The 15553-nt window shown below is 37.7% G+C and overlaps 1 protein-coding gene across 5 annotated transcripts in view; it reads left to right on the forward strand.

Annotated features, from left to right (window-relative positions):
* Positions 1-15553, forward strand: part of grid2 (glutamate receptor, ionotropic, delta 2) — a 594833-nt gene that overhangs the window by 359543 nt on the left and 219737 nt on the right. For all 5 annotated transcript variants that reach the window (XR_005280492.1, XR_005280493.1, XM_038281457.1 and 2 more), the window contains exons 5-6: positions 224-277; positions 12034-12207. Coding sequence is in view for 3 of the 5 variants with exons in the window: in XM_038281457.1 (XP_038137385.1) it covers positions 224-277; positions 12034-12207 (228 nt within the window). In the remaining 2 variants the exon portion in view is untranslated. The remainder of the gene's footprint in view (positions 1-223; positions 278-12033; positions 12208-15553) is intronic.

The following is a 15553-nucleotide window of genomic DNA, read 5'->3' on the forward strand; positions in this document are numbered from 1 at the left end:
ATTCCCATGTTAAGGGATTGCAGTGATTTTGCGGTGTTTCGGTTACAATTAGATGATGCTCAATGCTTATTGAAGGCTACACAGAATATTCTTGGTATTAACGTTTAAGATGCTGTTATTTAACACATTTAACCAACAAAAACCCAACTTGTTTTGGATTCAGCTAGTCCTCTTTGAGTTCCTTCCTTCATTCTGTATTTAATGTTTGTGTTTTGTATTGCAGGTGGTGGAGACCAACCTGGTTGCATTTGATTGTCACTGGATCTTGATTAATGAGGTGGGTATTGTTAGAAGATAATCAATGTATATCTTGTTCTCCTTATTGTCCCCTATTGTCAAGGATAACACTTAAAGTAGGCATAGCAAGTTTATTTCCATGGCACCACAAGATAAATCAAAATGCTTTAAAAGGAAATTACTTATAACTTTGCTGTAGCCTATTTTCCTTTGCATTTATATTCAAATAGATGCATAGACACATTTCTCATGTGTATGTTTTATTTAACGAATGGAATAACAATAATTTAGAAAATAAATAGGGAAGAGCACATATACAAAAAATCGTATTTTCTGGAGTATTGAGTGGATCTCACTATAAGCTGCACTCACAAACTGATAACGTACATATATAAGCCACACCGGGCTATATGCCACTGTTATCTACTGAACTGTCTCCCACTAAACCTGTTTGGTGGAGCTCTAAATATAAACCCTAGAGAAGGGAATAGACAGAATGCTAGGTCCCTTTAGCTTTTTGGCTTGCGAAGAGAGCTTCTATTGAAAGATGAGTTTAGTGAAAAAGTCAAGAAAAATCCACAGAAAAGCCTCGCCTTCATAAGCTGCATGGTTCCAAGCATGGGAAAAAGTAGGAGCTTGTTGTCCTGAAAATACAGTACGTGAAACAAGGTCAATAATATCAGTGGCCGGGAATCTGGGACCCGTCTCAGTGCTGCAGTATGTCATGAAAATCTGTGGCAGGGGCCACTGCCTGCTCTTCGGTGCCATTGCAGGTCATGGAAATTAGTGGCAGGTTGTCTGGCACCTGCTTCGTTGCTGTGGCAGGTCATGAAAATTGGTGGCAGGTGCCTTGGTAGATCACTAAGTTTAGTGGTGGGCTGTGTGGCACCTCTTCCAGGGGCCTGGCAGGTGCCAACCCATCTCTAAGGGAGTACCCAGCCTCCCTGTGAAAAAAGCCCATTTCAACCTTTTATATCCGGCATGTCTTTCTTTTGGTTATAATCCGGGTTTAATTATCATAGGTGAGGTTAGGAACTTGACAGACCGGTAAATCGAGAGCTTTTCTTTTGGCTCAACTCTATCTTCACCACAACAGACTGGTGCATCACAGTTAGCACATATTTATAATATCTGAAAAATAACCAAATAATTATACTTTCTTTGCTTTAGCTTTAACTTAATTGCTTTTACACAAAAATACCCATGCACACTTTAAAGAGCATAAGTACAGAGAAATGAGACATTAAAAGAAGCAACCAGTAATCAAGAGACAGCAAGAAGCTTCTTAATGACTGTAGATAAAAGGAAAAAAACATTGAGTACTTTGCTATTAGAAAGATTTCCATAACAAAATAATTTTTTGACTTAAATATATATATATATTATTTTTGTAATTATATTCAGTAAAGCTTTAGTTCATTGTTATATCACATTTACTCTCACTACATATTTCAAAAGGTTAATCACATTATTTTTGCTGGCTTTAACCTCTTATTGATTTTAAATAAGCTAAAAATATTCTTTGATTGAAACAAAGGTGGTTTAATAAGCTTTGAAGTAAAGAGCCATATATTTTTGCATTTTTAAAACTTATTTATTTCCTTGACAATGCACTTTTTTAAAGACCTAAGCATCACAGTAATACTGATATGACACCAAAGGCAGTATATGCAACCAAAATCACATGCTTGTAAAAACATGTATGCCACAAGACGTAATAACAAACAGCAAAAAAAAAAAAAAAAACATTTACAGTTGGAATAGTGAAAGCCTAATTTGGTAAAATACAAGAAAAGCTAGGCACATCCCCCACTATGCCTCAGCTTTCACCTCTCTGTTCTATTTTCAAGTCAGAGCCTGTAACGATAATCATTCTCTGAAATGCCACAAGGCTCAGTGGTCCTATTACTTTCACAGTTATGCCAAGTATTTCTGTTATAAACAAGTTTTAGTATGTGTGACATTCATCATTGCTGAAAGAATCACATGCAACCATGCAAATGAAATGTCAGCCCTGCAAAATGAAGATTTACATTGTGTACAGACACCCCCACCCCCACAAATATATTGTAAATGTTTTCTGGATGAAATGGTCACATTTGCCCCTGAGTTCTTGGTAGAATGCTAATAAGGGAGAACAGAGGAATCCTGGGTCCTGCACCTTCATCAAAAAAAATGGCCGATTTGGAAAACATTTTTTTTATAAGTAGCTTTCTTTATTTATTAAGTGTTAATTACTTTTAATTGTCTTCCATCTGCTTCTCAAAATAGATAATAATAATAACTGAACTTTACTAATATCACACTGGAGAAATTTAATTCTGCATCTTACATCTTGGGGAGCAGTGGGCTGCCACTATACGCCACCAGGGAAGCAGTATGGGGGTAAGGTTCTTGCTCGGGGATCCAGAGTGCATGCTCTGGGGATCGAACCAGGTACTTGCAACCTTTTCAAAGCACAAGCGCACTGCTCTAACCACTAGGCCGACACTCCCTTTATAAGACAAACATGATTTAATGTGTTCATGCTCATCCTTTGCTAGATAACAATATCAAGCCCTTAATGAAGAAGTCTATGTGTTGTTAACCACCAGGCCCTACCATGCAAATGAAGCCTGGTTATATTATGACTTTGTTTCAGAATAATGTAAGACTGATAGATGAGAAGAGACAAGAAAAACACAGACTGTAAGGACTGTAAACAGAGTTAAAGTGAGAGAATGATAGACTAATGGAACAAAATTGCAGCTGGAAAATATGAGGACTAAAAGAAGAGTCAAGCAAAAAGTTGGGAATGCATAAGAATGTTTTATTAAAAAAGGGAAAATGATGGTCAAAACTGAATGCAAAATTAATTACAAACTTAAATACTGTATTACTAGGAGTGACACATTCTTGACAATACATTTTGTTTGTTTGTTGCTTTGTTTAAATATAACACAAAGGACACATAGGTTACCTATCTCAAAGTTACGGTGTCCCAGAGGTGCAGGTCAAAAACAAAAGCCACAACACAAAAATAGAAGTCATAACAGAAATAGAAAAGCCACATCACAAACAAAGGCAGCAACAGAAATAAAAAGCCACAACACAATAACAAAAGCCACAAAGGAAATACAAAAGCCATATGTTAACATGCGCACAGAATCTCTCTCCAAATTTGTGTGTGTCACTTTTTTCAGGACTTTCAGAAGTACTTAAAAAGATGAGGAAACTGTGGTTGAGTTTCTGATTTAGAAAACTGCTTCACACATTTTCATATCCTCAAGTGATGAATCTGCTCAGTTTTGGCTTCATCATATCTGAAGATCTGCTCTGTGCAAAGAAAGATATTTGCACCTGTTTTAAGACACCCCTGATGGTAGAGTAGAAGTGCACTGTTATTGTCTTTGGCAGACAGAACGTCTTTAGCTGCCAAAGAGGGTGCATCTGCTGTAGCTTCTTGGTAAGGGGCATGATGTTCAATTATCGCTTGAGTTCCTGAGCAATGATGGTTCCCAGGAAGTGGAAGAAGTTTATATTGGCGAATAGAGAGCTCCAAACTGTTCTGTCTGCATCAGGTCACTAGATCTCCCACATTTAGGGAGACCTATCCTGTTATGATATAGGTAGAAGAGCAAAGGGTAGATTATTGCATTGTGTGGGCATTCTGTGAGCTTTTGTCTTCAGCACCTTGTGCGTTTTTCTGTTTATAAAGAGGTATTTGATCTGACTGTAGGTTGGGTTGAGTATGTTGAGTTGGGAGAGCCTGTCCTGCAGATGGGTATGATGTTTATAAGGCTGAAGTCTATAAACAGGACCCTGGCATAGATTCTTGGGGAACCCAACTGTTGCAGAATATTTTGAGAAGTCATGTTTACTTTATTTTCTGCAGATCTGTTTGCTCTTTAGGAGCAATAGAGGGGATCCAGAACTGGATCTGTGGTTGCTGTAGTGGAAAAATACAAGATGTTTAGGACTTTAGCACCACAGAGGTCAGGGCTATGAGTTTGGAGTAATCATGTTGTCATTGGTTTTCTGGGAACAAGGATGTTGGTGGAGGCTTTGAAGCAAGATGGAACATGATATGTCTCATTGAGAAGTTAAACTGCCTGTGAACACCAGAGATCTGCAGCCTAAAAATTCTATTGACTTTCTTTTCTGAAATAGAGAACGTAGGGGAGACAGAGAGTAGATGGAACTGCCCCACATTGAGGAGAGAGGGGAGGAGATTGTGGCCCGGGCCTGATGCTTAGTTGAGGAATAACATTGGCCCTAGTCTTTTAACCTCTCTAAGGGCACTGTCTTTTGTTTTCCAGCAGTGATCCAAAGTTCCCTCATTGGACAGTCTTTATGGACACTGCTGGTCGACCAGCATATGCTGTATGTCAGACATATTGGCCAGTGGTGAAATGTAAATGGCTACCACTGTGGCAGAAGCAAACTTGTGCAGGGTGTTTACAAAAGATATTTTGTATTAGGAAAGCAGTATTGCTGAATCAAAGTCACATTGGTACTCCAGCTTCCGTTTATGAAAATCAAATACCTTCACCCTTTTTTTGCTAAAGAGTTCTATTGCAGTCTGCTCTGAATAGTTGGAAGTCTGTTAACTGTAGTGTCAGGTTAGACAGAAAATACTTTGTTGCGCAGTGAATTCAGAAAAACATTACAGGTAGCGGTGTGCAGAATCCCAACCAGCAAAAACACACAAGTGACCTGGTTCTTTACTCTCCTGCAGTCCCTTTACTGGGCAATTAGCAGTCTGTGATTACTACACCAAAATGCCCAATAAATGCATGACCAAGAAAAGTGGAAAAGAATCACAGAAGAAAATGACATCAACACAAGTAAAACCCCAAAGTGCACCTAATTTGAGGCTGCACTATTTTAAATGGATACTAAGGATTATACTAAGGGTTTTATTTAAAGAATAACAAAAATGAACCAATCATGATAGGTTGTACCACATGAATGTGTAAACCACTGATGACAGGAGAAGGTTGGAATGCATTCTCCCTCCAGGATTTCTTTAAAGAAATGAGTATTCTAATGTGTAAAAGAATGTTCTTTCCTTATAGATTATCATGCATGAGAGGATACTGTATGGTTTTCATAACTCAGCTTTATCTACAGCCAACAGTCCGCCAGCACCACTAAACGTAGTTCACAGCTTATAATTGATCATCCTTCCATCACCCATCATATTCTCCTCTCTGAGGATCAGAGGCTGGGAAGTTAGGAAGACAAGAAATAATAAGAGATGCTCACAGCTTAACTTGCTTCCTATCATTCTCTTAAGTTTAGAGGATAATTTCATTATTGACCTTACTTAATCACTCTTTTCATCAAAATAAAATTTTTTTTGGCCTTCAGTCATTTATCATCTTTCCTGTTATGATGCAGACTCATTTTGAGTAACAGTTTAGGAGAAAACTAAATCATTAACTAGTACTTGAAAATTTCATGTCATTGTGTTGCTAATATTTTAAATTAATTTAATTTCATTTTTAGTGTCTTTTACTTAAAAAAGTAGATGGTTTGGGTTAATGCATCAAAAACACTGGACTAAGCAGATGTGTGGATTTTTCTTTTGACTGTCATCTTCAAATACTGCACCAAAGACTAGTATTTAATGCCTTTTGAGAGTGAAGACTGAGGTCATATTTAGATGTTTAATATATATATATTTTTTTTCAGAGGTTAAAACGGTATTGTTTTCCTTTAGATTTGTGCCGTAGTGTTTACTACTACTCACTCACCAATGATATTCAACAAACTGCACTGCCTTCTTTCCTTGCTTCTTGACAGCAACAGATATTTGATCACAACTACAGGTTCTGCACAAAGGTTCTGCAACCCAGAATGGCTCATGAACATAATGTGCTGTATGGTTCACCTAAAAAGCAGATAGTTTTCAATAAGTACATATTAAGCTCTTGTTGACTTAAGCCACAAGATGTGTGACCATAAAAAACTGTTTCTCTGCATCTCAATAGAGGGGCCATTATCATTCACCAAAATAAAATTAAAAAGCAGCCTTATTCTGTAGACATTTTTAGAATTAGGATTTGGCACAGAGAATTGAGAATGGATTGTAACCGTTTCTAACCGGTTCTAAATTAACAATCCTCCGGGAATTGTTACTTTATTCATTTTCTTTAGATTACTAGTTTCTAGTAATTACTAGCAATATGATTATATAATGCAAGAAATGCAGTAAAGATATTCTTCTTTAGAAATATATTTTTTAAAGCATTGCTGTGTCACATCCAGAACTTTGAAGTAAAATAATACTTTAAAACTTGAGCCAATCAGCAAAGATCTCACTACATGGTTGCATTCATAATTTGGGAAGGTAATTGCCTAGTTGTTAGAGCAGTGTGGTTGTGCTCTGAGAAGGTTGCATAGTTCCTGAGCAAGACCCTTAACCCCACATTGCTCCCCAGGCAACGTACAGTGGCAGCCCACTGCTCCCCGAGGGGAAGGGTTAAATGCAGAGGTGAATTTCTCCAGTGTGAGATCAAGTTCAATAACAAAAATGGGGTTTGGATTGCATTTACATTCCCAAATATTAATTTAATATTGTTAATTCCCATTAAAAGAGGAAAAAGGGCTCTCCAAAAAAACACTATATTTGCTTTATTTTCTCTTCCTTTTAAAATAGACATGGTGCATATACTCTACAGGTTGGGAGGGGGAAACATACAAGGACCAACTCAACATAACCTTCAGAACTGCCTCAATTCTTCGTGGCATAGATTCAACAAGGTGCTAGAAGCATTCCTCAGGGAGTTTGGTCCATATTGACATGATGGCATCACACAGTTGCCGCAGATTTGTCAGCTGCACATCCATGATGCAAATCTCCCGTTCCACCACATCCCAAAGATGCTCTATTGGATTGAGATCTGTTGACTGTGGAGGCCATTTGAGTACAGTGAACTCATTGTCATGTTCAAGAAACCAGTCTGAGATTATTCCAGCTTTATGACATGGTGCATTATCCTGCTGAAAGTAGCCATCAGAAGTTGGGTACATTGTGGTCATAAAGGGATGGACATGGTCAGCAACAATACTCAGGTAGGCTGTGGCGTTGCAACGATGGTCAATTGGTACCAAGGGGCCCAAAGAGTGCCAAGAAAATATTCCCCACACCATGACACCACCACCACCAGCCTGAACCATTGATACAAGGCAGGATGGATCCAGGCTTTCATGTTGTAGATGCCAAATTCTGACCCTACCATCCGAATGTCGCAGCAGAAATCAAGACTCATCAGACCAGGCAACGTTTTTCCAATCTTCTATTGTCCAATTTCGAAGAGCTTGTGCAAATTGTAGCCTCAGTTTCCTGTTCTTAGCTGAAAGGATAGGCACCCGGTGTGGTCTTCTGCTGCTGTAGCCCATCTGCCTCAAAGTTTGACGTACTGTGCGTTCAGAGATGCTCTTCTGCCCACCTTGGTTGTAACGGGTGGTTATTTGAGTCACTGTTGCCCTTCTATCAGCTCGAACCAGTCTGGCCATTCTCCTCTGACCTCTGGCATCAACAAGGCATTTCCGCCCACAGAATTGCCGCTCAATGGATGTTTTTTTCTTTTTCGGAGCATTCTCTGTAAACCCTAGAGATGGTTGTGCATGAAAATCCCAGTAGATCAGCAGTTTCTGAAATACTCAGACCAGCCCTTCTGGCACCAACAATCATGCCACGTTCAAAGTCACTCAAATCACCTTTCTTCCCCATACTGATGCTCGGTTTGAACTGCAGGAGATTGTCTTGACCATGTCTACATGCCTAAATGCACTAAGTTGCTGCCATGTGATTGGCTGCTTAGAAATTAAGTGTTAACGAGCAGTTGGACAGGTGTACCTAATAAAGTGGCCGGTGAGTGTATAATGAAGACTTCATTAAGACATTTGACATCTTACAGGCCAACCCTTTTTACTAATTACTAATACTAATTTTCTTCAATGAAAATTCTCAACCCCCCCCCCTCTCTCTCTCTCTCTCTCTCTATATATATATATATATATATATATATATATATATATATATATATATATATATATATATATATATATATATATATATTTATATATATATATACACTATATTGCCAAAAGTATTTGCTCACCCATCCAAATTATTGGAATCAGGTGTTCCAATCACTTCCATGGCCACAGGTGTATAAATTCAAGCACCTAGGCATGCAGACTGTTTTTACAAACATTTGTGAAAGAATGGGTCGCTCTCAGGAGCTCAGTGAATTCCAGCGTGGAACTGTGATAGGATGCCACCTGTGCAACAAATCCAGTCGTGAAATTTCCTCGCTCCTAAATATTCCACAGTCAACTGTCAGCTGTATTATAAGAAAATGGAAGTGTTTGGGAACGACAGCAACTCAGCCACGAAGTGGTAGGCCACGTAAACTGACGGAGCGGGGTCAGCGGATGCTGAAGCGCATAGTGCGAAGAGGTCGCCAACTTTCTGCAGAGTCAATCACTAGAGACCTCCAAACTTCATGTGGCCTTCAGATTAGCTCAAGAACAGTGCGCAGAGAGCTTCATGGAATGGGTTTCCATGGTCGAGCAGCTGCATCCAAGCCATACATCACCAAGTGCAATGCAAAGCGTCGGATGCGGTGGTGTAAAGCACGCCGCCACTGGACTCTAGAGCAGTGGAGACGCGTTCTCTGGAGTGACGAATCGCGCTTCTCCATCTGGCAATCTGATGGACGGGTCTGGGTTTGGCAGTTGCCAGGAGAACGGTACTTGTCTGACTGCATTGTGCCAAGTGTAAAGTTTGGTGGAGGGGGGATTATGGTGTGGGGTTGTTTTTCAGGAGCTGGGCTTGGCCCCTTAGTTCCAGTGAAAGGAACTCTGAATGCTTCAGCATACCAAGACATTTTGGACAATTCCATGCTCCCAACTTTGTGGGAACAGTTTGGAGCTGGCCCCTTCCTCTTCCAACATGACTGTGTACCAGTGCACAATGCAAGGTCCATAAAGACATGGATGACAGAGTCTGGTGTGGATGAACTTGACTGGCCTGCACAGAGTCCTGACCTCAACCCGATAGAACACCTTTGGGATGAATTAGAGCGGAGACTGAGAGCCAGGCCTTCTCGTCCAACATCAGTGTGCGACCTCAAAAATGCGCTTCTGGAAGAATGGTCAAAAATTCCCATAAACACACTCCTAAACCTTGTGGACAGCCTTCCCAGAAGAGTTGAAGCTGTTCTAGCTGCAAAGGGTGGACCGACGTCATATTGAACCCTATGGATTAGGAACGGGATGTCACTTAAGCTCATATGTGAGTCAAGGCAGGTGAGCAAATACTTTTGGCAATATAGTGTATATATACATATTATTTCCTTGTTATAAATAAGAAATGAATTAATAACTTTATATATAATCTACATTAGGTAGAGCTTAAAATCGACTATACTTAAAAAATACAATTAATGATAAAATTCACCGCATTGATACCTGCAGCATCAGGCACTTGATATACATAAAAAAATTTTTTATGAGATTCATATTGGATTTCATAGGTATGATATTGATAAACTGGTTGAAAATAACTCTGATCATTTATAGTAATGCTTACACAAAAATGTTCAAGGAATTAAATTTCATTGAGAAGTTCAAAGTATTTAATCAAGGCCAAACTCCTGTTCATTTAAAATGTAAACGTTTTAATACCCTTCCCAATTAAAGATAATTTGATAGGAAACAGAATCAAAATGAGGATTCAAAATAGGAATAGATATGTTCAAATTCTAATCAAGTCCAACCTTGATTAGAAACAGGAGAGGGAAGTAACTAGACATAGAGGAACTACTATTATTGTCAAAAAGATTTAGATGAAGTGGCTACAATATCTAATCAGGATGCCTCCTAGGATCCACTATTTGTTGGCTTTGTTGGTGCTCACCAAAGGGAGAAGTGGCCAGAAATTGCTAGAGAAACCGTTGATCCCTTCTGGCCCTGGGAATTCCTGAGAATGAGCGGCAGTGTGTTCCTGAGAGGAACAATGTCTGGGGTTATCCCTGCAACCTTGTCTTGGATAAGCAGACGATGACAGATGGGGGGATGAAAAGAGGGTGTCCATTTTGTATATTTTAGGAATATTAAACAAGACTTTAATGTCTTTAAAAATTTTTGTTTAATATTAATCTGCTGACGGTAGAGATCAAATAGGACAGGTAAGGCGTACTAAAGAGTGAGTAAGGCTGGATGCTGACTCGGTACAAATAATGCTTGCTTATAATGAGTCTGTGGTTGTGTCCTGTGCTTTTCATTTAAGCTTAGCTGTTGAAGAGCTAACATCAGGGCACTGATATCATACCGGGGGGTGACGGCTTAGTCTGTCCACAGAGAAATGCAGACCGAAAATAAAACATGACAGTGGAAGATAAATGATTAGTGGGCAAAATTAAAAATGTTAGTTTCCCAGTGTTTCTGTTTACATTCACAGGTCTTTAATATTCCTTTGCAGTGCTGCGTCTATATTTCTTTGAGTTTAGATCCATGAGTGAAGATGTCGGGATCATTTTTGCCAGCAGATTTTTCTTTGAATGCCCTTGACTGCCTGCAGTGAATCTTAATTCTCTTTTGGCCTCCAATTCAGGCTTTTTAGAAGGGTTAAGCATTTTCTCTCTCAGCTCTAAATCTTTTAGTTTTCTTTTTTTTGATGGCTTTGTTACTAAACTCCTTCCTGAACATTTATAGAGACAACTGTTTTGGAGTTTTGCCACATATCAAGCAAAAAAGCAACAAATAGATTCCTCAAGGCTGAATCATAGCTCTTTTTTAAACCTTTTTTATCAATGGTATTTCTGATTCCTTCTAATTTTTAGAGAAATTTAAAGAATATTTTATAGAAAAACCTGTTTTGCTATTAAAAATTCATATAGGTAACATAATTTATAGCATTTCATTTGTATAAGAAACTATTGTGTATCATAGCTGGGAAAGACTATAGAAGAGCCTAATTATTACATATCAGACTGGTTGCAAAATGCTGGCAAAAAATACTTTCATTAATATTGATCATACTACAATGACTCACAGGTCCTACTGAATGTTAGTTACTTCAGTTAAAATCCACTGATTAGTCAACGAGGTGTGATTCCTTTAATGATATACCGTAGCTCCACATATAAAGGGTTTATGATAACTTGTTCATGTATATGCAGTCTCAGTTATAACTCGTACATAGTATCCATCCCGTCAACAGTGCGGCATGTGGAAATGAAAGAGTCTCAAAGATGTTTTGCATGATCAAACAGTTGCAAAACAACCCCATAAAATTGATGTGGACTCAGTTTTACACAAACCAGCAAGCTCTCACTGGATGCCCAAGCAGACACAGAGGCAAGGAATTATCAAACATGTACACAGAAAAAGCAAAGGCTGCCTCGGTTGGTGACAGCGTTACCTCCACCAGGGACAATAAATGTCAGTTCTCATCTTGTCATCATGTGACCCCCTTGCACGGAGGATGGATGGGAAACCATGAATGAAGCTTGGTTGGGAGACTCTGTTGCCTATGGCTAAAATTAGCAATGAGTCCTCCCTCAAGGTTTTGCAAGGACATATTGAGGACGTGCAAACATGCATGGTCATAACAATTGCATGAGCTCACACAGATATACACCAATGTCATTTCTTTCCAGCCTTTTTCCTTTATATTTCTATGCCTTGTGAAACCAGTTATAGGAAAATGTTTTCATGTATTTCCCACTCATTTTCCTGAACTTTAACCCTGTCTCCACATTGTTCTAAGAATTTTTTTTTCTATTTACGCCCCTACAGGAGATCGCAGACTATGACTTACAGGAGTTAGTCATGAAGTCAATAGGCCGTCTGACTCTAGTTCGCCAGATGTTCCCAATGCCCCAAAACACAACTCAACGCTGTGTCAAACACAACCATAGGATCAACACGTCCCTCTGCGACCCTAAAAGCCCTAAGGCCCAGCAGCTTGAGGTAAGTTGATCTGGGGAATTGTCCAGAGTAATGCTCATAATATAAGTACAGCGTAACAAAGAAGACATGAAAGTGTAGAGATGCATGTGACAAAACTTACAAAATGTTAAGGGTGAGGGATGCTAGCTGTTTCGTGAAAGTATTTTTTTTTATTTAATGCATTAACAGAGTACTTTTTGGGTGTATTGCAAAGCATTTACATTAATCAGTCCAAACATTTTCATCACCTGACTATTAGCATGTTGATGTCTCCTTCCATGCAAAATACAACTCTGACTCATCACGCCATGGATTCCCCTAGGTTATTAAAGGGGGGCTGTGTTATTTTGCATCAAAGTTTTAGCCAAAGATCCTTTAAATCCTGAACATTGGATTAGGGGCCCTATGGATCAGATTCGTATGTGTCCAGCACCTCTAAAAGATGCTCAATTTGGCTGAGATCAGGGAATCTTGAAGGCCAGGCCAAAACCTCAAACATGTTGTGCTAAGCAAACATTTCCTAAACCATTTTTGATTTACAGCAGAGTATTGTCATGTGGAAAGTGGCCACAGCCATCAGAGCATAAGGTTTCCATTAAGGGTGTACATGGTGTGCAGCTATGGTTGAGTAGGTAGAACGTGTTAAAGGAACATCAATACAGATGGCAACACCCAAGGTTTCCAAGCAGAACATTGCCCTATGCATGACCCTGTTAACAATTCACAACTGTTCATTCTTTTATTTTCTTCTTGTACTTTTGACTGTTGCAGACAGGAAACAATACCCTACAAAGCCTGTAAATTTAGAAACACTTTGATCCAGTCATCTACCAAGTACAATCTTGGCCATGACACACTTGTATAAATCTTTAAACTTGCAAATTTTGTTGTCTTCTAATGCCTTTACCTAAGGAACAACAAGTTAACTTATGGCCTGATCTTAAAAATGTTTGTGTACATCATAACACATGCAAATTTATTCGGATACACCAAGCTTAGTAGGTGCAGTTTGTATTGTGTGTGCAAAGTGCATAGAACAGCAGATGCAAACGTTTTCGCATGTTTGCCTCTATGAATATGCAGATCATATTATTAGTAATAAAATACATGAAATACTGAGCGAAGAGGTTAAAAAAAACAAAAACGTACCCCAAGCACAGCAATTTATCAAACCTTGTTTAGTGCTGGGGCAGTTTTTGTGTTTATATTTACAGTAGCACATTTCATAGGCAGGTGCAAACTTGCATGCAAATATTTCTCTGGATAGGGAGAAAAAATGCATGTGTGAAAACATTTCACAGTCAGAAATAAAAATAACAAAATCATATTAATAGGCAAAAATATATCAATGCAGGCCAAACCAAATTAATGAAGCAAGACTGCAGACAATCTTAATGAAATTAAACCAAAACAAAAAGACCCCATTTCGGAATGTCAGTATTGTAGCATGTTTAGAAAAAAAGCAAAACTTACATTTATAGCCACCAGAAAACAACCACTACTTGGTGTGCTAGCATGACATGTGCATCTTTAACTTGTGGGAAGAGGAATATTTATTCTCTCTTAACTCAAAGTTAATTGGCTTTAAAGGCCAAATTTGTGCACAAACAAGGAATCTGACTTCATTTCCACTAATTTGTCAATGAAGACATTTAAGGCACAAAAAATAAAATGACTTATTTTGTAAATTTGTGTGTATGCCTGTGTAATTTTGTAAAAAGTGTTTTTAAGTGCCAACCTGAGGGTGAAAAACCTTAAACAGTTTTTATTCAGAGTTGAGATGTTGGGTAGCCTTTCCCTGACCCTGTGCCAGTACTGGAGGAAAGATCAGTCCTGATATATCAAGATCAGGTGGTCATTGACTTTAAATGAATGCGATCATATTTAAGTGTATTTAACCAAGTCTTAGAACTTTATTTATATATATATATATATATATATATATATATATATATATATATATATATATATATATATATATATATATATATATATATATATATATATATATATATATATATATATATATATATATATATATATATATATATATATATATATATATATATATATATATTACTACCTGCAGACTTTCTGATTCTGATGCTGAGGCTGTCAATAGTCACTGCTGCTACTCTCTGGTTTAGTGGGAAACTACTTGTAAACCAAATATTCCAATCCCACAATGTTGAACAATCTTTTTTCAAAATCCTGTATCCAGATTATGATCTGGATAATCACAAACAATATAATGGATTGTTCCTTTGCATAAGGGACACCTCTGACTTAAAATTCAATTACAATCCATCCATAACTTTTCAAGTTATTCTGTACACAAACAGAAACACAAACACACAAATTCTCCTAAAAACATAACTTCTTTGGTGAAGGTAATGGGACTAAAGTGAGTATTACTGTCCAGTGGTGGCAATTTACATCTATATATGTGATAAAAAAATATGTTGAATTATAATGATATATAATTTCCCCATTGTGGGACAATAAAGGGATTTTCTATATAGTGATTAATATTGTATTATTGCAAGATTTTCATGGGCTAATGTGTCATTTTGCATTTCTGATTTGATTTCTTATTTCTATTTTCTATTTCTATTTATTTCTGTAAAGTCTATGCCATTGTTGCATTTTTTTCCTCATATAGACCCCACGAAAAATACCAACAACACTAAGTGGTAGCTAGTAAGGAACTAAAATAATTCAGTGTTGGGCCAATGGCATTTTTTTTGGCTCCGATGCGGATACCTGATACCTGTGCAGTATACCGATACCATCTGTTTGAAATTGATGTATGTGTGTATATATGAAGAACTGCATACTACTTGGATGTAAAATAATTGCTATCATGACTTTGTCAAGCTGCTGCCTACCTTTGTGAAGCAAGAAAAAGACTAATACAAAGTGAATCCAGTAGAACTTTTTATTGCCTACCTGAAATGGGTGACAATAGTTGAATAAAATTTTGGCTCTCAAAATGGTATTGTGCCCAGTTTGTTGGTACTTGCCGATACCGATACCATTTAGTGCAGTATCACGGTCACGTCCGATACTGGTATCAGTGCAACACTAATAAATAATAAGCAATAAACTTATAATTTAATATAATTACTTCATTTTCTGATTTCTAATCTCAAGTTGCCTTTTGGAATATACATATGTAAAGTCATACATATCTTACTTGCTTGTAGAAAGGACTTTATGACAGAGTCTTAAAAATTCAACATTAATAAAACATTACAGTAGACAGAGCTCTGGTATTAGAAAAAGTATCTGAATATGCATATACCCAAATTCTAGTATTGGAATAAGATCCAAAGTGAAATTAAATTAGAAAACAAAACTAGAAGAA

This window comes from Cyprinodon tularosa, unplaced genomic scaffold (assembly GCF_016077235.1).
Source record: "Cyprinodon tularosa strain WSP-4 unplaced genomic scaffold, ASM1607723v1 ctg171, whole genome shotgun sequence".
In the NCBI taxonomy this organism is placed as follows: domain Eukaryota; kingdom Metazoa; phylum Chordata; class Actinopteri; order Cyprinodontiformes; family Cyprinodontidae; genus Cyprinodon; species Cyprinodon tularosa.